The sequence below is a fragment of the Liolophura sinensis genome, chromosome 1 (assembly GCF_032854445.1).
Source record: "Liolophura sinensis isolate JHLJ2023 chromosome 1, CUHK_Ljap_v2, whole genome shotgun sequence".
NCBI lineage: Eukaryota > Metazoa > Mollusca > Polyplacophora > Chitonida > Chitonidae > Liolophura > Liolophura sinensis.
Window position 1 is genome coordinate 76167424 of NC_088295.1, and position 23333 is coordinate 76190756.

The 23333-nt window shown below is 39.5% G+C and overlaps 1 protein-coding gene across 1 annotated transcript; it reads right to left on the reverse strand.

Moving 5' to 3' along the window:
- Positions 1 to 1487: 1487 nt before the first annotated feature.
- Positions 1488 to 18494, reverse strand: LOC135462035 (uncharacterized). Its single transcript, XM_064739370.1, has 11 exons — positions 18375 to 18494; positions 15168 to 15398; positions 13857 to 14002; positions 12409 to 12547; positions 10445 to 10597; positions 7349 to 7564; positions 6439 to 6564; positions 5225 to 5311; positions 4470 to 4562; positions 2312 to 2375; positions 1488 to 1641 (listed from the first exon to the last, which is right to left on the reverse strand). Exons 1-11 carry the CDS (start codon positions 18454 to 18456, stop codon positions 1572 to 1574), a joined length of 1407 nt encoding a protein of 468 aa, XP_064595440.1. The 5' UTR covers positions 18457 to 18494; the 3' UTR covers positions 1488 to 1571.
- Between the last annotated feature and the right edge of the window lie 4839 nt (positions 18495 to 23333).

Consider the following 23333-nt stretch of genomic DNA (forward strand, 5'->3'; position numbering starts at 1 on the left):
CAACAACGCTATCTTCTGTACTGCTAAATTATCTTTACTCTGATAATAATGTACCGAAGACAACCGTATATGACGTGGACACATCGCCTCGTAGCTCTTGTTGTATCCTGTGTCCTCTTTCATTTATTTATTTCATTGGTGTTTTACGACATACTCAAGAATATATCAGTTATACGACGGTGACCAGCATTATGGTGGGAGGAAACCAGAGAGAGCCCGGTATAAACCCACAACCATCTTCAGGTTACTGGCAGACCTTCCCACGTATCCGGAGAGGAAGTCAACATCAGCTCGACTTGAACTGTGTCTTCAAGTTCAGGTTATTTGGTACAGTATGACTTTTTAGTCTTTACCACGTTTGCTGATAAGCAAGTTCGAACTGGAAAATGCCCTAACTGAGTTATTTTAGGCACCAAAGTAAGCCATTTTAAGCATCATCCGCAAATTATTACGGAACACTGACTTCTCTAATCAGAATATTGTTAACCAAATTAAATGATCTGGAAAAAACAAAGTTGAGTTTGTTCGTTTTTCCTTGACATTTTTTCTTAGCTTGCTGTATTTTGACAACCATTCAGATGGGTAATTAAAATCTGATTTGTAAATAATCGTGGTTTGTATAAATGGAGAATGTACCAGTAAATAACTTTTCATGCCTTCCTTTTCAAAAGAGCTCCACATCATATTGATTCAACAGATAACGACAACACCCGAATAAATGTCGGTGGTTTACGGAGAATACTCCGGTTTCCCCTTAATCATTTATCGAACCAACAAATAAATAAATACATAACTTACGTTTGGTCGGAAATATCAGTTGAAATTCCATATCTGTCCCTGCTACGCCCACAATATGTTCTGGTAGTTTCAGCAAGTTTCACTGCGTATTACAAAACCCTTATATTTTACGCAATACTCTCAGACATAGGCTACAACACGTAACAACTTGTTTTGACCACATTACCTGCTTTATTATGAGAAAAGGGTGACGTCGATGTGAGTTCAAAGCTTTCTTGGCGGCCGTATCTGGGAAAGTCTGCCAGCAATGTGAGGATGGTCGTGGGCTTCTCCAGAGCTTTGCCCGATTTCCTCCCACTATAATGCTGGCCTCGGTCTTGTCAGTGAAATATTCTTGAGTATGGCGTAAAACACCAATCAAATAAATAAATAAATATTGGTACGGCTTTTGTTTTGTCAAACATTATTAACTCAGTGTTTCAAATTTGCTCATGGCAGCTTTGCCAAACATTATTAACTCAAAGAGGAACTTAGACGAGTCTTACCGGACATTACTAATTTACAAACTAGTTCTCTGAATCCCCGAGCTATATATCTGCAACACAAAAGATCAAAATGTTTAATATACAGCTTACTTTATTTCTAATCACAATACCGTTACATGATTATTAAACACATACAAAAATAAGGCAGCGTCGAGTTAAGCTTAAGCAGCACGGACAATGAATATTGCCAGGTGAAGGGTGAACTACATAAGGGCCTTCCAGATGCCAGCAAGGATGCCTTGTATATATGAATGGCGAAAAATGACTTGTAGACCATGTGATGATGACTCATGTAACTGCCGTGTATTGAACCATCTCTTCTGCGTTTTGTCCATTTCGATGTGTCCGACAGCGTGACCTGAACAACACATTACAATGACGTTCATATAGTGGAACATATAAACATAGCCTACTGCTCTTCATCACTTATACATCACCTACTGTATACATTATGTTATAGCAGCACGGCACCACTCCCTCACCCTCCCCCATATCAGAACTAATTCTCCTATTCTCACTGTTCTTGGAGCTTTGGTGATAATAACCGGTTGACAACGCTCTTGTGTCCCTTTGCGTGATCAAGCGTTTGGTGAAGATCACTTGTCTTCCACCAATATGGTGTGAGTATCTGTACATCAGATGTGGAAAAGTTTGTCAGTATCTTGCCAAAGGTCAAAGATTTTCGCACATTATTCTGAGCGTCATCGAATAAGTGAATAATTCTTGTGTATGGTGTTCAGCAACGATCAAAAACTATATAAATCATTTCAGAGCTAGTAGCCACTGCTTGTATACTGACTTGTCGTCAAGCGATCTAAGAGAATGCCAACACTGTAACATTAATGTTAAAACTTTAACTACTGGCTTTTTTCTACTGTTGGAATGTATACAGGAAACAATACATATGAAAAATACAGTGGCCTTAATGTCTTCCAGTAAAACTAAGGCTGTGTGCGGGAGCGAAACACAAAGTGTATGCTACCAATTTCGTGACTCAATCACGCAAGGGAACAGACATTATCACTCACCTGTACATGTACATACAGACACCTAGAAGGGTGATGATAACAACGGGACAAACTGCCACAATACCTGGAACAAAACCAAACGCTGTATATGACTCCGTTTATATCCAGAATCAAGGCACGTCCAGCAAGACGCCGTATCGCTTCAATGATATATTTATTTATTTATTTATTTGATTGGTGTTTCACGCCGTACTCAAGAATATCTCACTTATACAACGGCGGCTTTTGGCTTTCATGAAAGATCCTAACTAAGCTTAGTTGGTTTACTCATAAGTCTGTCTCTGGGGCCTCCGTGGCTCATTCGCGTTCGCACCAATGCGTTCGCTGTGAGTTCAAGTGCAGCTCATGCCAGCTTCCTCTACGGCCGTACATGGGAAGGTATGTCAGCAACCCGGGATGGTCGTGGGTTTCCCCCGGGCTCTGCCTGGTTTCCTCCCACCATAATGCTGGCCGCCGTTGTATAAGTGAAATATTCTTGAGTACGGCCTAAAACACCAATCAAATAAATAAATAAATCATCAGACTGTCTGTAATCCACTACAGTTACAATTAACGATCCAACACTACTTTCAGTGACCCCAGGAAAGATACAACATTGCAATCTATGCTTCGAAAAAGACATTCGTATATCAGCCGTCAACCAATAAGGACGTTCCGAGTCAATAATTGTGTTTGATATAAAGTACCACAGAACTATATATAGTTCTATGTATATAAAGTACGAAATCAGGACGGAATCATACAAAGAGAAGCGGTCAACAGTTTTCAATGTTGTAGGAAAGACGCAAGTAAAATCGCGACTGAGTGAAATCAGCATTCATATCATGCTAGAATATAAGATAAGAAATCATATATATATATATATATATATATATATATATATATATATATATATATATATATATATATATATATATATATATATATATGTGTGTGTGTGTGTGTGTGTGTGTGTGTATAGATAGATAGATATAATGTGTATCTCAGTTGTGCTTTGATTGCAGCTGGGCAACTGTTCATGTACCCAGTGTGGCGATCTAATACAACACGATAAATACAGAGCCCTAGCCTCGGGTTAAGCGGACACTCTAGTTTTTACTCAAGATGGTAACATTGTTACAGAGAGATGTAGGTCTAGTAAATGCCTTCGTTGAAATTACATCTCTTACTACGCTTCATAATAAAAGCAAACTTTTTCACACAATCTGTAGGCAATATACGGCTAAGAGCACATCACTGCCGTTTAGAGATCACCTTGGTTAGCTTTCGCATAGATAACTGCTTCCTTGAAAGCTTGCAGCCTCGTGTTGGTCTGCCACCTGTGACGCATAAAATATCGTTTGCATTTACCATCAATATTTCCATAGCTGGGGTCTTTGTCATGAAATTAGTTTATCAACTTCCCATTTGTTTACTAGGGAAAGAGAGTATCCACACAATGATGTAAAGACCTTTTGTACACACAGTAAATCTTGTGATCACTACGAAACAATCAGATAACGTCGCTCAATGGTTACTGACTGTCAACTGAAATGAAACACATCTGCTGATTTTCATTAATTTCGAGCGAGTTTCATAGTTTGTCTTTTTTGTCTTTGCTCTCCACGTAAAACAGTGATAAAACTTTGCACAAGGAACATGTAATATCTGGATGATTACACACAAAAAACGTGGTGAATTGTTGTGGTGCATTTACCCGTAACGTCATACCCATTTCCCGAGGACAATCTACTGAGGGCTCATTCAGTCTAGATGTAGTGACACTTTAAAAGAATGAGACTAACACTGAACTCTCCGTCATTAAGTAGAACGCATAAACTTCAAATACATAACTTAGCCTCAACTATTTAATGGGAAGGAATACAAGTTATGACCCATGATCAAGATAGGCAAAACTCCATCTGGTTGTTGTCTACGAGAGAATAACTCATTAGTATACTTCAATGAGTCATATCACTGTGTTATAGTCAGTATGACTGAGTTATTCTCCCTTAGACAACATCCAGATGGCGCTACCCCATTACCGGACATGCTGTACCGTTCGTTTCTAACATGGTATTCTCGCTTGATCAGGTGTAGATTTTGGCGTGATGCGCCAGATCGGGTGTAGTGTGCCCTTTTTTGAGCTTAAGTGACATGCACAATGTGGGCAGTATACCTTTAATTATTGGTGATGTATCAGTTTCCCGAGTGTGGTCTTTTGAGGTAGTCTCAGTAACACCGTCTTCTGATGTACTCTCATGTAATGGTCCTGAAATCAAACTACTAACGTTATGCGTCTGACTCATAAGTTCTGAAAACTTAATACTGTGAAAGAAAACTACAACAACAGTTCCCTACTTCAATTCCCACCTGGACAATTTCATTGTTGTAGTTGAATATATTACAATTCCTTGCAGTAAATCGAAATTCAATCCCACCCTAGGTTATAGCATAATCTTTCGTTCTCTTGGTTACATTGTGTCGTGGTTGCCACACATGTTGATTGACGTGGTTTCCACACATGTCTGTCGTCGTTGTTTTCACACATGTCAATTGTGGTTTCCACATATGTCGACTATCGTGGCTTCTGTACATGTCCATTGTCATGGTTTCCACACTTTTCTGTCATGACTCATTTAACAGTCTTTTCAGAATTCATTAGTATGTTTGGAATGCAACACAACATAAATCTGACAGGGCTCATCGCAATAATCGCAACGATTGTCTCAACAAAGAAAAAACGATTGTCCGATTAACAACAAGGTGAATCATTACAATATCATTAAAATAGAAAAGAACGCATAATTAATGTACATGTGAATACACATATGCCGTGAAACCTCTGTACACTTTTACATTGGCTTTCACATGAATATGACATGACACTATGCTGCAGCCTTTACATCGGAGGATTGGTTAAAACACATCTACCTTTTGTCGAGGGATTTAGTGGACAATTAAACCCTGTGCGTCTGCTTATATCTGTCGTTGATTCTTCGCCATCATCTTCACTTTTCTCTATAAAACATCACAATACCTTGTTTCAACGAGTGTCATTTTTGCGCTTCTTAATTGATTGATTGGTTATAGATTATATACTGCTTAAAACTCGTAGTTGTACGTGGGTTCAATAATAATAATGATAATGATATTAATAAAGGTCTCACACGCTTTCGATCCACATTTCGAACAAATGAAACCTTTGTTACATTTACGTGGTGATGCCTTGACTTCATTATTGTGATCATAGATGGCTCATCTATAATGTGTAATATTTTCTATTCTATTCCGTTATCAATATAAATTTACGTGATTACCGCTGGTGCTATCTTCGCTGGCAAGAGTGAAATGAAGGATAAAATAAAGAAATCAATAGATAGGACGATTAGGACGATTCCATGGATTTTCACGGCATATAGTATATCGTGCTCAGGTGAAATCGGATACGGCTGAAATAAAGTTCACGCCACATACATATTTACTGGCAGGGATTATTTTCATGAGTAAGGTGGACAAAACTGAAGGCTGAAATGTTTCTGTCAGATAATACAGAGGTGTCCAGTAGACAGCGGTATCATTATTATCATTTTATGCCCTGAATTGTTTTGCACAATTGTTTTCTTTTCTAATTTCAGTATTTTTCACAACCTGGCTGTTTTTGTTTAAATGGTCTTTAAACGTGTTTAATGGCAATAGTTTGAAATTTGTGTGAGATGTTTAAAGCACATTAATAAAATCGTTTTGCCGACCAATACGTGAAGTGAAACTGAAACTTGCATACTGGTTGCATTAATGGAAACTCAAAATTGCCAAACTAGGCGCATCAGGGGTAGATCAAATTTGCCAGCACGGTTAATTATCTCTCAAAAAATTTTCTAATACATGGTTACGTCAAATAAAACTAAAAACTGGAAAGAGCCCGAAGAATTTCTTTTCACTTGAACATGAACCTGACAAATCAACGTGAAAAAATCAACCAAACAAGCAAAAGTTGGACTCAAACAGGCGACCAATTGGTCATGGATTGTCGTCTTTCGGATAAACAATTAGACAGCCCGGTCCGGGTGTATAAAGCACCCTGATATGAACTGGGGAAAAACATGATATATTGTTTTAAGACACTTCAAAAACATTAGATTACGTACTTTTCTCACAGATGTATTCCTTCTGTAGGAGGCAGTCTGCCCCCGTCCAAATCAGGTCTTTGGTGCCTGTCGTTATCAACAAACAACCCACACTTATTGGATTTGGGCGGAAAGTAATGTCCTCACCTGAAGATAAATAAATATATATTTATTTGATTGGAATTTTACGACAGCGTTCAACATTGTAGTGAAAGGAAACCAGGTAAAGCCCGAAGGAAAACTCACGACCATCTGCAGGACGTAGACAGGCTTTCCCACGAAACCAGCATGAGCTGGACTTGAATTCACAGCTATTGCATTAGTGAGAGGCTTGTGGTCACAGCGCTGATCCAGTAAGTTAACCACCACAAAAAATTCCATTCTATTACTTTGAAAAATGTAATAAATAAAGGATGTTCATGAACATTTGCAAAGTTTTCCATTTTAAATGAGTGGAAATAGTATGTAATCGTAAGGCATACAATATCCATAGGTTTATTTATTTACTTTTAGGGGGGCCCCTTGACCGAGGTAGTTAGCGTGCCAGCGCAGCTCAGTGACTCAGACGCCTCACCAATTCGGGCGCTGTGAGTTCAAGTCGGCTTTACGTGGGAAGATCTGCTAGGAACCTGCAGATGATCATGGGTTTCCCCGGGCTCTGATCGGTTTACTCCTACGTAGTGCTGGCGGCCGTCGTATGTGAAATATTTTTAGTCAAATAAATAAAGTAAGTAAATGTACTGTTTGCTTTTACTTCTTGGTTTATTTGACCAGCCCAACGATGGTTAACAGTATGCTATAAGTTAGTATATGTGGTTTTCATTATCTGTTTATCATTGAAAATAGTTAATAATATGAATGACTCAAGCCATACGCAAACCATAAACCATCAAAAATTAATCGTTTAAACTTGGCCATACTGAATACCTACCGGAAGTCCACGTCTCGCTGAGTCTCCACAGACCAATCCAATAATGTCTCCACAATTCTAGAGCTGAAACATTCACAGAGTTTTCTCCCTTTAAGACAGCTAAGTCTCCACGGCCCTCGCGGCATGTCGCGCGAGCCTCAAACCATGTTGATGGAGTATTGATGATCCATAGGCAGAGATCTCTGGATAGACCTCGATCACAGGATACATTTGATTCTAAAAAAAAATATTCAACGATTGCGTTGTTGTTTGATATGGCAAGGTGCAAAATATAATTCCACTATTATAACAAATGCAGGAACACTAATAAAAAAACCGAAAGCAAATTAGCAAACTGAAAGTTTATGATCCTGACACATCTCAAATCAACGATTCTAAATGTGTCAATGCGCTTGGCGTTTCAAGAGAAACTGCAAGAACTGCTGGTCGGCCAGGCATCAGTATGCTCTGGCTAGATAGGACTTCATGTCTGGCGTCAATATGTAACATACGTAGACATCATAGTGATATCACAGTATTAGGCTTGTCCAGTTACATGGAGACGTCATAGTGATATCACAGCACTACGATCGTCCTGTAATATGGAGAAAACATTGCGATATCACAGCATTAGGGTCATCCTCCTACACAGACACATCATAGTGATATCAGAGTATTAGGATCGTCTTGTTACACAGAGGTAGTGATATTTCGGTGACACAGTAGCACTAGGATCGTCCTGTTGCATGGGAACAATAGTGACAGCGCGCATTAGGATTATCTTGCTGAACGGAGACACCGTAGTGATATCATGGGACTAGTATCATCCTGTCACATGGAGACAACAAAGTGATATCGCATCATTAAGATCGTCCTGCTACACAGAAACACGAAAGTGATACCACAGCATTAGGATAATCCTGTTATGTGTAGATGCCATACGGATATAAGAGCATTAGAATCGTCTTGCTGCACAAAGACAACATAGTTTGACCCACGATGATACTAGTGATATCAGAGTATTAGGATCGTCCTGCTACACAGGGGCATCATAGTGATATCAGAGTATTAGGATCGTTCTGTTACACAGGGACACCATAGTGATATCAGAGTATTAAGGTCGTCCTTTTCCTCAGGGACACCAAAGTGATATCAGAGTATTAGGATCGTCCTGCTACACAGGGACACCATAGTGATATCAGAAAATTAGGATCGTTATACAGAGGTAGCGACATTGTGGGGATATCGTAGATTATGGGTCGTCCTGGTGCACGGTTACACAATAGTAATAGCGCGGCATTAGAATTATCTCGCTGTACGGAGACACTGTCATGATATCACAGCATTAGAATCATTCTGCTACTTAGAGACACTAAAGTGGTGTCACACACAGCATTTCCATTCTGTGTTATTTCAGAAAACATACTGAGTGTATCTAATACTGATGCAAACGAAAAGAAATGCCTTTCCATTGAACATTACAGTTCAACAACTAATTTATGTGTCACGCTCTGGTAAATTTGCAGGAATTCAACAGGCTTGTGATATTCAAGACGCCTACAGCTTTTATTACAAGACCGTTTGCATAATATTTCATCAATAATGACCATGAAAATGATCTGCAGTTTTCGAATTCATAGCGATTCATAACCAAACATAGGTTACACGGCCTAAGCTGTGACGTAGGCTTCACTCCTTGAAGGGACAAATGATAACACAGAACAACTGCTTAAGACATCATTTTGAGATCGTTTACAACGATTTATTTACGTGTAGCCGAAGGGCAAGTTAACACAGTGTTGTGGGACAGGTCTGTGTCATTTACGGACCGCCACATACGTAAAATCAGTTGATTTTCAACCGTGTAATAGGCAACGACGGTATCACAAATTATGCCAGACAGTAGCATACCGTCTCTGCCCAAACCGCATATGGTTTGATAACGATGTAAGAACCTACATCGAAACGTCACCAACACAATAAATCCAGGAGTTGTTATCCATAAGTAATGCCTCTGTCAATCTATACCACCCCAGCTCCTAAATGCCTCTGAAAGAAGCTAGAGTAAACGTGACGTCACCTTGCTGTCGAGAATGGAGATGCGCTGTGACAAAGCCAAGTTTCTCTAAACATTTAATGGGTTGGAAAAATGCCGGTTTAAGATCATTTGAATGGTAGTTTTTTAGTGGACATAAACATTAGGCAGATGTTGTCTTTCACTTTAATTAAGAGTTGCAGACATTTACTTGCAAACACTGGTGGAAATGACGTTTTAGGTTGGGGTCATAATATAGTCAGTAGCAATTTATACTAAAACTTCCTGTGATTTTCACGGCTTCCACGCAGCCTTCACGAATGCTGTTCACAGTCGATGAGCAATATAATGCATGTACAGAGCCGGTTTGGGTAAACTATGGACAGTTAGTTAGGTCATTAAAGAACATATAATTGTTTAGTTATTCTATAAGTCTAGGTTCTACCTACCTGTCCTGTACAGAGCAATTAGTGTTACAAATTAGTTTCAAAATTACAAACTTCTAACTCCCATAGTTGTAATTATGTGATTTCAAAACCTAAAATTAATTTTTTGACTATATCTCAGAAAGTTACGAACACAAAAGTTTTAATGTAACTAGCATCGTTCTGCATGCATATCAAATATTAGAAGAATCCGTCTAGTGCCTTTTGAGAAGAGGTGTAAAAGGTTCAGCCCGAAAAGCTAAGTGGTCCATAAGAACAAACTTCTGATTTTGTTGCCAAATTTTAAATAGCTGCGCCCTGTAGTTTTCTAGAAAAAAATCAAAAGGCACTGCCCAAAGCGAATTTTTTAATCATCTGACCAAATGCAGTAGGCTTCGAACGCTCAGTCTGTCCTGTCCTCGCAGCTTTGACTCACTTTATTATGTATATACCGTATGCTTGGGGTTTAACGTCGTACTTACCAATTTTTCAGCCATATGACGACGAGGCGCCATTGGAAGTGTGTACATACATTGTGTTTTCTTGTGGCAGGGCGAGTCCATGCCACCAAAGTGCCACCGCTACTCTAAGAAAGCAGTACTACTAATTACAAAAGTTAAAAGAGACAACAACGTTAAACGCTACAATACTACATACCATACTGGCAGATGGCTTTTTGTTTGCCATCACACAATTTGTCAGTTAGTCGAATCCTTCTATCAAATGCATCATTGACTACTGTAGCACAGGCCCTTCCTGGCTCAATGTCCTTCGTCACCAATGATAGCCCACCTGTTGTCCACCTGAAGTCTGAATAGAGAGTTGAACGCTGAAACATCATACGACCCAATGGATGATATTACCATGATATGGAAAGTGCCATAAATAGTATACTGTAAGTGTATGGGTGATATTAAATTAAAATACTAGTCAACTCTTAGTGACCCAGGAGTCACTCACCAATGTGACCGCTGTGAGTTCAAGTCCAACTCATGCCGGTTTCCTCTCACCATCGTGTAAGTGAAATATTCTTGAGTAGGGCGTAAAACACCAATTAAATAAATAAATATCAACGTGAAATTGAAAAAGTAAAAAATGAGAAAAAAGAGAAATATAAGGTAGTGTATTACATGAGTTGTGTTAATATGAAATAGAATCAAATGAAATGATATTACAAATAGTCGAATTTTAAGCATGAGTGATATTTACGTGAAACTGAAATGGTTTGGAATCAGGATTTTAAATTACATTTACTACATGAATATAATTTTGTGTGTTTAAAGGGTTCGAATATTTTTGTTATCAGTCTACCTTTTTTGGTGTACAGATGCATGTTTTGTATAAAAATATCTACAGTTGTCTGAACTTTGGGCAGATATGAGTGTTATTGATAAAAGCTTGAATTTCCGGGGAACAGGTTACATTTCTTTTTAGTCCTGGACTGACCACTGGGCATTTATTCATATATGTGACCACGCTTTTACAATACCCAGTACAATACCACGTGGTCTAGAGGCGTATAGGGTGTGGCTTTCTACATTTTCACTTTGCATGCTAACATATATACATTTCACAACATTACCCTGATGATTACATTTATGGTGAACTGGTCTGATAGTATACATTTTTCTCTTTTTTTTTTACACCAAAAATGTACTCACACTAACTTTTCTTAAACATTCTGATATCGCTAAAACAGGAAAATACAAGGTAACACAACATGACTCCAATCAGAATAACTCACAATACAGTGATATAACACAATGCCACCCCCCGTCCCCGACAACACACACCACTCCAGGTAGGCCAGGGTATTCATAACCAGGATACGCGTGAATGCAAAAAAAAAACTTTGTTATCAAATGAGGTTTAAAAATTGTACCGATAAAGTTTCTGTATGACATTTGCTACATTCTGCAAGCAGCTCCTAAAGCCAGTAAAATGTACTAAGGTTTCGCTGTGGTATGAAAATGAAATACTTAGCATACAAAATGCAAAAGTTTGAGATTTTATTATTACTATTTCCTAAACCAAAACAGCCGAGTATGATATGGTCAGTGTTCAGAGTTATCGGAAAACAACATCTAAAAGAGTCCCAAGCAGTGATGAGGCTGCGAGTGACCTCCCCTTGACGTTGTTATCATGGACACATTTGGAACTTGAACCTGTGTAAAGGTTTTCATGGCTGCTTGCTCAAAAACTGGGCAAGTTCATCTTCCTGCTATCTCCACGTAGGTTGATACTGTGCTAACACTTCTTCTACGTCTACTGTGAAATAAATTTATTATAAACACCTCACATTTGTCTCCCGAGCCACATTCCAGTGCAATATTCATGTTGTGTTGGGCTTGTATCCGTGTCAGTAGTTAATATGGTTTATTAAAACAAGGTAAATGACCGTGGATATGGCCAGATTTATTTCAGCTGAAGATGGTCAAGGTACGTGTAGGCACCAATGTTTATTGACCATGGAATGTTTGGTGCTGAGTTACAGCTCATTGTCATTTATGGAAAATTAATAGCGGTCTGAGGCCGTCTAATGTTAGTACAAACAAGGAAGAGGACACACAGCCTGACTACCATTGGCGACTTAAGGTCTATACACTGTACCAGTGGCTTACCGGAAACAGTGTAAACGCTGTAGAGATGTGATGATTTGTTCCCACAACTATCTTGAGGATCCCCGGGGCAGGTTTTCTGTCTTCCATTCTTTGATACAACGGTACCGCACAAATCATTACCACAGATACACGTCCTTTCCTGGTAATAAATGTAAGACAACAAGAAATAAAGGGAGATCATAAAAGTATCTCAAGGGAGGATGAGTCAGTAATGTAGTGTTTCACAGCACAGTCGTTAGTTCACATGACATTAGGGTATTATTCAGAGAAGTCGCATAACCACACACTACTATATGGGAATTGTGCACAGTAACTGGCAATCCGGTGCACTCCATTGTGGCAGCTACACGATATCGTTCGACACGTGGTGGGTAGCATAGTGCGAGACCGTTAAGCACACAACAGCAGCGGCAGAGTACCCACAGTTGACCGCGCACTGCCGACTTGCGCCGTTTACAGTTTTAGGGTAGGAAGTTTGTCAGGTGCATGTCGGGAAGTTGTGACTTACTCTAGACACTCTGGTTTTCTCCGTACATAAAGGTGACCGCCGTCATTTATGTCAAAAACAATAATGAGCAAGGCGTTGAACACCAATTAACTAAAAAAACAAAAAGGGCCGTCTTGGATTTTGGATGGGCGGAATTTTAAAGCTGTGATTTACTTGAAAGCTCAATTCGCAACAGTTTGTACAAAAGTGTTTCATGTTTAGGCCTACTCCCCTTCAGCATTTCGAAAACGCTCTTTGATAATGTTTCGATTTATTTATTTATCCATCAATCTGCCCGATTTTCATTTAACGCCATACTGAAGAAGTTTTCACAATCTATTATGTAGGCCATACTGGCATGATTGGTGGGAGACAAGTGATCACCAATAAACGTCAGATTGAGCAAACGGATACATGAGCGCCATCGATGGCTTATTGTCACCTAGACCCCACGAACAGTGAGAGCGGTAAGGTGCGATGTAAAGTCAAGTGAAATTCTGTTTGTAGGGCCTATAAGGCTTTAATCCATTCATTTAATCTATGTATCACATAAATATTTACTAACATCTAAAAGGTAATGTTACCATGCAGAACAAACCTGGAAGTGTCATAGAAATAAGTCACAACTGGCATAATGTCCAGTTATCCCCTTTATTAAGAATGAATGATAATGGCATAACGCCACATCGGCAATGTTTCAGACATATCGTGGCGATCTTTATTAAGAATGAATGACAATGGCAAAACGCCACATCGGCAATGTTTCAGACATATCGTGGCGATCTTTATTAAGAAGTTACAACTTTGTTTAAACAGTTGGTCCCTGTCAAAATAGCACTTTGTGTAAGACATTATCGTTGTACTGCTACTTATTTCCAGACTTAAACAATTGATTAAATAGACCAAAAAAAATAGGGCTGAAGACAAATGATAAGTTCACGGAGTATTCTGAACTCCAAACCTGCAAATATGCCTTTGTGAAGCCTTTGGCTCTACAGGTTTGACTGCAAGCTGCCGCAGAGTTCCTATATATCGAACTGTCGCTCCACTCTTTTTTGTCCCTGACAATTGAACAGGAGCCCATATAGCATGTAAGAGGGGATTTATCTGTAAGCAGATTGAAAGATAAACGCACTTAAGCGCCGCAAAACTTAAAAAAGAAGAAAAATAGGAAAAAAATTACCACATTTGAAATGAATCGACTACAGACAAGACGAACGTGAATGGTTCAGTAGTTTTGTAACTCTAGATTAACCATAAACGAAAAGCGATATCCTAGTTTTAACAGGATCTGGGTTGACATTTAACCGTGTGAGGTAAAGATGTGTTCAGAAATAGGTGACCCGTCTAATTCCACAGAGTACAACTATTTACCAGTATTTACTGAACGTTTAAATTTCATAATTGCGCCTGACATAATATGCTACTGATATCATGTTCTACCCCGGCTCATGACAACTCCCCATTCCATGACATTAACACACCCAATTCTGTAATGACAATCTAACAAAATATCCTTTCTCGCCAAGAAACCACCAAGGTATGCTGTCACGATTGCCAATGATTTCACAATTGCCGCCATTTGCGCCTTCGTTTAACGTAGTCATGTGAAGATTTTAATCCAAACCAACAGTCAAATTAATCGAATTCAAAATTTCATAACAGATGTCTTCATTTAAGACAGTGCAAATCTGTGTTACTGTAAACAACATAATTCCCCCAAAATCGGAATTGTATGGCAAAAGTAACTCAACATACGTTCTAGAATTTATATTTATTTATTTAATCCCGTGGTGGTCATCTTGAAAACACGATGGTACAACATAGCCTGGATGCTTTCTCCTGAGAAATGATATTTGAGTTGTGTACGATTACATCATTGTAGGTCACGATTGGAAGGAGAGATGTTACGGCGTAGATTTGACCAACTGAGTGCAGTGATTATTCCCGCTGCAGTCTGTTCGTCACCACTTCGGCCAAAACCCCGGTCTCTAGAGGTTGAGCAGCCATGATTACAGCGTATCCAAACGTTCCTAAATGCACTAGCCAGCGTATTCGAACTAGTATAACTCACATGAAACGTGTAACAACATTAAAAGGTATTATCCTTGAAGTATTCGATATATACAACCAGTACCTGTCCGCTGACTGTTTTGTGTGTACAAGAAATGTGTTGCAAAGAAATTAGAAAATTTTCACACAGGCTGCATTTGTCAATGAGATGATTTGATTTCATTCATGTTCACAATAATTTCACAAAAGCGAAACGTACCTACAACCCAGTGCCAGTGGGTAGCTTCTTGCCTTCCACCCACCCAGAAAGATTTATCGGTTACGTTAAGTCGCTGCAGTGTTACGGAGATCTTTTTCTGTTTGGCCGCCGAGTCAATGCTAAGCAACCTCGCTTTGGGGTGAAGTAGTTCGCACATTTTTGTGGCCGACTCCCATGTGACCTCGGACAATGGCATGAACATACAGCTCTCACCTAGATCATGACAGACATCTGAAATGAAAATAGTTCTGGTGAACCCAGTATGTGTCCGAAGAAGTATATTCCCATAAAGGACCTGGTGCGGGAAGGCGGAAATACGGTCCTAGAGAGGTACGATAAGAAAGTGCAAATTTCAAAATCCCAGCACGGTTCTGTAAATTTACAAATCAGAACTTGGTCGAACCACCCATAAAAGTTATATGGCCATTAAAAGAGATGGTTGCTTAGTAATAACCCGCCAAACATGCACTCTCGATCAAAAACGCATTTTTTTTTGTTTAAACGAGGCACTGCGTCTTTACTTTACAGTATGAAGATCAACGTTAAACAGAAAATATCTTTTTTGTGTGTATATCTACGTGCTGTCAAAGTTTCGTTCTGAATAAAGCTGGTCTTCACATGTAAAATATAAACTTTCTAATGTAATCAGTTTTGTCATATTTTAGCAAGTTTAAAATCCGTATTTCTGTCGTAGTGTCTGAGACATTCTTCCCAGTACAATGTACTAACTAAGTCAGTATGGAGAACAGGTTGCATTTCGAGAAAGAGTTCTAATCTTTGTTCTTTTTATTCTTTGGTAAAATACTTTTTGTGTTAGAAAAGAGATATGTTTTGCGTAGCGGGAGCGACTGGACATTTGTTATATATGTACTTAATTGGTTGGTGCATAACCGCGTGCTCTATAATGTTTCAGAAAGTTACATTTGTGGTGCAGCCATTTTCTCCACTCTACAATGTCAGATGAAAAAAAGCAGTCTACCATTTTTCGATTATATGACCTATACTTTGCTTAAGTTTAAGTTTGGAGCTTTATGTCGCATGCTTGTCATATAACAGGGGAAGAAGAGTAAAACAGAATTGAACTAGTAGCTTCGCGAGTGCGTCAGCAGCTGTCACTCAGAGTTATAGTCAGTTTCGCTTGTTGAGGTGCAAAGTTTCTTGCACTGGGACCGATTCCCCGCCTTACTATACCAGGCCCTTTATACAGCGGATACAGTGTTGATATTGGCAATCTAGTTACCATAGCAAGCACGGATTTATGTGTCCGCCATAAGCTAAAGCAGCATATACAAAACTATTGAAGCCATAGCTATGAATCGAAGTCACATGCTCCTAGAAGTATTTATATAGTATGCATAGAGAAACTGGCCATGTGTTTATCTGGGTAACCGTGGAAATAGACAAACATGAGTTGTGACACACCATTACCTCTGTATCCATGAAACCACAAAAAATAAAACTGTATATTGAAATAAGGTAATTTATATATATTTATATAAATCAGGTATCAGTTGACTTACAGTGTTTAGCATCAGAATTTATAACCTTCAACTAATCCTGGTAAGACGAATCTTGGTGAAACGAAGTAACAGTGAGAATACTGAGAGTTCAGAAATGGTTAACAAATAACTGACAACTTCAACCCTCAGTCAATGGACAAACAATGGTTACGTTAAAACAGCGAAATTCTCGTCTGACACTTACTTCGAATAGACATGCTTTCATGCGAAGCATGCGCAGTTGTGTCATGATCACCTTCTGGGCGCGTTACACATGTTATACATGCAGGTTTATTGGCTGTAATTCATTTGGTTGGTGTATGACTTCGTACTTGAGGATTTTTCTACTATATGATGGCTGTCCTCTAGGGATAGAAGAAGCGGGAGATAAACCATTAACCTTTGGCAAGATATTAGCGAGTTATACACTTTATTGGTGGCAGACAAGTGGTATTCAGCGAACATTAGACAGTGTAAATGGCGACAGGAGCGTCGTTGATTGTCAGCAAGGCCGAGCGAACGATGAGGGCGTAAGTCCTTATAAAAAGGTTATACTTTCACACTGAGAACAGTAAATTTATAATAGTATATTGTGTGTGGGATAAGACGAAACTCTAAAGCAGCGCTAGTCGGTTATAAAAAATTCAATAGTCCTGCTGACCCATTTTGTTATCTTCGGTATAATGAGTCTCCTTGCGGATTCACACGGTCAGCATTGAGAAGATTATACCATCTGATCCAAAGACATTCTATGTGAGTTATGACAACCGGAAAAGGTTTATGATGTTTACCAACCGATTGACTGTCCTAGAAGATTCTGACCGTGGGTCACAATCTCGGATTGATTGTCCTAGCAGATTTTGAGCCTGGGTCAACACATATTCCCAGCAAGTGCGTGGTTTTGTGTAAATGTAGTATAATGGGTGCTGTTGGAGAAGGGACGGTCACGTCAGCTAATTAAATAACGTATGTAAAGAAATCTGTAAACAAACCTAGCTGACCTATAGACCACGGCAGTCGGGACTGTTTATTTACGACAATACAGCTATGTATGATCCATGTATGTGAAGTACTTTGCTCTATACTCACCGATACTCGACTTTATTGGGCTTTCCTCTATCTGCAGATATCCCATCTCTCCCATCCCTCACCTCTCCTCCGGCCTCAACCCTCTACCGCTAACAATTAAGTGATAATATATGACGGTAATATCCTCGTGTTCAAAAGTGTAGATAGTCTCATCGTTTAACTCTCCGTCGTAAACATCATAAGAAAGCCGCTGAATGATTAAATATATAATGCGTGAAAAATAACCGTTAAAGGTTCAAATAGCGAGTTTTCGCATCCTTTCTGAATGTATATCTGTATGTATGTATGCTTGGGGTTTAACGTCGTCCCGTTTGATAACCGTGTGTGGCGTTTTGATGGCAAGACAATTCATTATAACGCCTACACACAACAAAGAAATATGGCGGGCACAGACAAATAGTCGTGCTGTGAAAAGTTGTATAACACAAATGTCCATAATTTTCATTTCCGTAGAGCTATTCCGTAATTCGGCGAGCGATTACACGGCCCCGAAGTTACCGTTGTGTATTAGCATACACGCCGTTGTCGTTTCGCAAACAATTCGTTGGCTATCTCTAGACGCTCGAATTGCTAACGTATATCAAAGACGCCCAGTCTATTGTTTTAGTTGAAAGCTTACCTTCACCTCCCGCCAGATGTGCTAACACGAGGATGGTCAAAACTCTGACAAGGTACAGGCGGTCCAACATTCCTGGCGCCATTTCTGTCCGTTATCCAGCTGTTTAACTCAATATATTGTTTCCCTTATACGATTTAAGTGCGTTTCCAAACAGGTTGTGAGTCAAGTCCACTTGTCACGCTCGAGCTGGTACAGACTGACATGATTATCTGAATTTGGTCTGGATCAAATTTCCGACTGTAGCGGGGTAGGGGCGGAGGACGGGTTACCTTGTTTGTTGTTCAGACTTGTATTGCCGTTATTGCCCTTCATAGACAAGGTTACTTAAAGCCTTAGTGCATGAAATGTCTGAGGGCTGGTTGTAAGCATTTAGGCCTCACAATGACCGCAGCGTGGTATATTGAAAAGTATATACTTGTAGTGGAAATTAATGCTCTAAGCCTGTTCCTCTAAACATAATGCTGACCAAGGTCATATAAATGAATTTTCTTAAATATGATTTAAATAACTAAATATCGGATTCAATGTTTAACGTCGCACTCCTGCTGCCATCATAGCTGAACTTTTAGTCGTGTAGGCTTTTAGCCTGACATACGAGTATGCTGAAAATATCAGCATTGTTAGGAATAGTAACTCGACGAATAGTCAGAAACTGTAATGATGACGTCATTTATTTCAATTGTTTAGTTAATTTATGGTATACATGTAACAGCTAGGCCTACTGAAAATTTAAATGAACAGGAACTGTACTGAACGTTGAAATGTACAGCCTTAGACCCAGATAAATTCTACTACTTGTATACTAGTGTAAAATATTCTAAATAAATTTTTTTTTAATTTTTTGCCTAGGCTGTTTGCACCGTTTTTCATTACATCAGTGTAAAACATTTGTTTATTCATATATAATTGTAAGCACCATTATTTGGTGGTAGAGAGTCTACAGTGCGTGTATTATTTTATCACTTGCTGATAAAGTCTATGATTATACAAATGAATCAATAAATGTTTAGCCATGTAATTCTTTTCTCTTGCATCCAAACCAACTGATAGGTAAAAAGTGCTGGAAAAGGACAGGTTCATATACAATTACTGTTTCACTGACATGGAACATGGTCGTTCCATATCAGGCTATCCTCAACGCCTGCAAACTATACGTGACAAGAAGGGTTTCTGTTAAACACCCTGCAATTCTGACAATATACATGCATTCCCTTGTTCCTTGTGACGGATACATGAAAGGGTACTATGAAAAGAACAGGGTGGTTTTAAGGAGAGTGACGAAGGACATGCCATCATATAAAAAAAATATGTTTGAGGCACATTTTATATTTCATCATTCCTCATTTTTTTTCATATTTTTCGGTCTAAAATGTTCGGAAATGACGTCACGATTATCCTGGGAACTGGGACCAGCTTAGCGTGTTCACGTCACCGCCGCAGAGCTAACGTACGTACGATCGTCGAAAATGCTACCCGATTCAAAGCTGGAAGTTCGTCTCTGCACCTCTCAGGTATCGCCGAGTCTCGCAACAACTACGATCCACGTGAAACAGAAACACTTGGGATGCCTGCTCCCTAACCATACTTTTCACACATAGCAGCTGTAGCTCACTAGGAGCGAAATATGTACTCGTCGCTAACCTGAACAGGTCACAGGTCTCCATGTTGTCTCCTTCATAATTCAAGAATCACCAAATTTCGTGTGATAGAATACGTGTTCCTTGCTGCTTTTGGTGTTGGTGCATCCTGTATCGTGAAAGGAAGTTGGTTTGTGGAAGTGATAACATGGGGGCCAGTGTGTTTTTCATGTGAGCGAGATGGCGATATTTCATTTCTAGTGAGTCACAGCAGCGATGTGGGTAAGAGATCCCCACTGGCGGGCATTCCCATTGTTTCTGATTCACGTGGAGCACAGTTGTGGCGAGGCCCAGCATCAATTGAAATGTTCAGGGACGAACTTATAGCTTTGGATCAGCATTTGCAACGATGGTACGTACGTTTCTTCAGTAACAATGGGAGCAGTTACGGCTGCGCAGCAGGCTACTTAATTTCCGCACTGTGCGTTGGGACCTTAGGAAAACCTTAGTTTAAAGCCATTTTAAACTTTGCAATTATTGACATGGAACGCCCTTATTGGTTGACGGCTGGTATACGAATGTCTGTTCGACTCATAGATTGAAGACTTCAAAGGGTTTGCTCACATCGAAGATTCCTCTGCCTTTAATCTTAATCGCTGTGAGAAACGCATGTACTTTGAAGGAGGGCAATGAAGAGACAGGACATTTCTTATCAAATGAGGGATCTAAAGTGTATGAGACATTAACAACATAAACGTATATGTATATTTTCTAAGACGTTGTATTAATACATGCAGGATTATAGACTCACCTAAGCTAAATGTGACTGGAAAAGTTGATGATTTAGCCTCAAACACAAAATAAATTAAGGGAATATGAAATAGCCAGAAAGGATTTTTTTTGCGAATTTGGTAACCCAATGTTTCAACCCTAACAATGGGCAATCATAGCCATCTTGGACAGTGTTTCAATTTTAATTAGCAAGGTCGTCACAGAAAGAGGTCATTGTCCAGTCGTGATATCCGAAGTGCTTTACTAGACTTAGTTCACATCAGATTTCACAAGAAACTCTAACAGAGTGCATAGTACACACTGAGTAATGGGTGTAACCTTGTTGATAGGTAACGAGTTTATGACCTTGTGTTGATAAGGGTTGACCTTTGCAGGCATTCACGTATTAACTGTAGAAATTATAACAAAAATAAGCCTGCAGGAAACACGGCTTTTCTGTGAAGCGTGGCAGCTTGCTCCATGTTCAGATATTCTCAGCTGAGATGGCTGTCAGCTAAGTCCGCCAGAAGTAATACTTCCTCATAGTTGTATCTGCTTTAGGCAAAGTTTTCAGTTCACCTTTGTAATTACACTTTGTAATGAGTTCCACTTGTCCAGACTTCTCCATATAAAATAGTTTCTAAAATTTCATTTCTAGCTACGATTAATGTGATGGTGCTGCGACGCCGCAAAACCATTTATGGGTGTTGCATGGTGATGCATCATCGCAAGATAACAACATCGCGTCACTGAATCGTATAGTATCGTGTCAATGCATTGTAACATTGCTTCTCTTCATCGTACATGTACCAACACTTGAATCAACCTTTCGTTATGAGCCACGCGGTACCATGTCTTATATATATATAACAAAAATACGCTATCATGTACACATATATATATATATGTTGTGTGAGTAATCTTCCGGGTGGCTAGTAGTTCGTTCTTTGCTAACTTCCGTGTAAGCCAGAAAAATTGATGGTTTTTATCGTAGCATAAACCCTGTGTGTGTATTGTATACAGTTATTACACTTGCGTGGGTTATCCGTGGCCGAGGTGATAAGCGTACTAACGAGGAGCCTCTCACCAATGTAGTCGCTATGAGTTTAAACCCAGGTCTTGCTGGCTTCTTCCTCTGTAGGTGGGAAGGTCTAACAGCAACCTGCGGATGGTCATGGGTTTCCCCCGGCCTCTGCCTGGTTTCCTTCTGTCATAGTGCTGATCGACGTCGTATGAGTGAAATATTCTTCACTACGGCGTAAAACATTAATCAAATAAATAATTAAATTATTTTGAGGAGAAGAAAATTTAAGTATCAATCCAATATCATCGAAAAGTGTATGCTTTTCCTCGCAGGTACATGCCATAAAAAATTCTAATTTGTACCTCAAGTTCATAAATTATAAATGAAATCAGCGCCCAAATCCGCTGTGGGCGACTCCATTTTGCCTAAGAACTAGTCCTAAAGTCTTCTGTGTTAGGAGGAGAATTGCCGTCGGAAACCGCCGAAGTGCAGTTCGTACATTTCCGGTAGAACTTTTCTTCCAAGAAGGTAGCGAACAGTACAGTTCGTTTTCCGCTTGACGATGGAGAAACCGGAATGTTGGATGTAGGTTTCGAGTTCACACGAACAAGCCGGCAGTAATATTGACTCTCATCGGCTGAGAGGCAACACACCCCAGCATAAATTACAGCGTGTTAAAGATGGAGGACGCGATGGATTCAGCGATTTATGCCAGCTTTGCCGTTTTCAGGCTTTACGTGTATGGCGAGGAAAAATCGCAAAATTATGCAGCGGGCACCACCAAATAGAAAAAAATGTACTCTTTTCAGCCCATAGTGTCATGTTTTTAGGTTTTCTTCTCCTTTAAACTTGTGTATTGGAGATGTATTGCTGTTTTTCAGTTATTTGGCGCAAGTTTTACTCTCAATGTGTCAACTGCCATACATACAACCACACAGTACCGTAGCCACGCACTATGTGGTACGGGGGTGGGTTTTGTTTTATGAGAAGGGGGTATTGGATGCGGGGGCCTCCTTTACTTTATCATGATGGCTTTAGGTCAGTTATTGGCAACAGTCATGAAAAGCGTACTTTTTGTGACAACTACGTCTACCACACAACACCTGATCAAGATAGGGCTAGATTTATGTTACTGCTGCCGTCATGATCTTTCTTTGCACGTGGAAAAAGATCTTCGTCACTCCTTTGTAAGGTTTGTGCCTCATGGTGCACGATTTGAATACTGATTTCACTTATCCGGCCAGAGCATTCCTTGAGTCATTGAAAACTGTTGACTGCTTCTCTTTGCATGATTTCGTCCTTATCTCGTATTTGATATACTTTCTTAGTTCTTTTGTTGGAGAATTGTGTTAGATGTCATTTTGGGAATTGGCGATTACTGATCCGGAACGTCCATTTTGATTGATTTCTGGTATACGAATGTCTGTTTAGACGCATAGATCTAGCACATTCCAGAGAATTCAGTTTGGATTGTGAATCGACTCGTTCAGCGCACACGTCTCAATGGGTCTAAACACCACTCACTGGTCACTGTCACCTGTCACAAATAATTGCTGCCATGATTCCCGCCTTGCGTGTAGAGACAAC

Bases quoted from the DNA above. Each gene is read 5' to 3' on its own strand.
- LOC135462035 (XM_064739370.1), bottom strand. From the start codon at position 18,456: ATGGCGCCAGGAATGTTGGACCGCCTGTACCTTGTCAGAGTTTTGACC. The intron at 14,003-15,167 runs GTACGTTTCGCT...ATCTGCTTACAG, and splicing joins CCACTGGCACTGGGTTGTAG to ATAAATCCCCTCTTACATGC. The intron at 1,642-2,311 runs GTGAGTGATAAT...TGTGTTGTTCAG, and splicing joins GTCTGTATGTACATGTACAG to GTCACGCTGTCGGACACATC.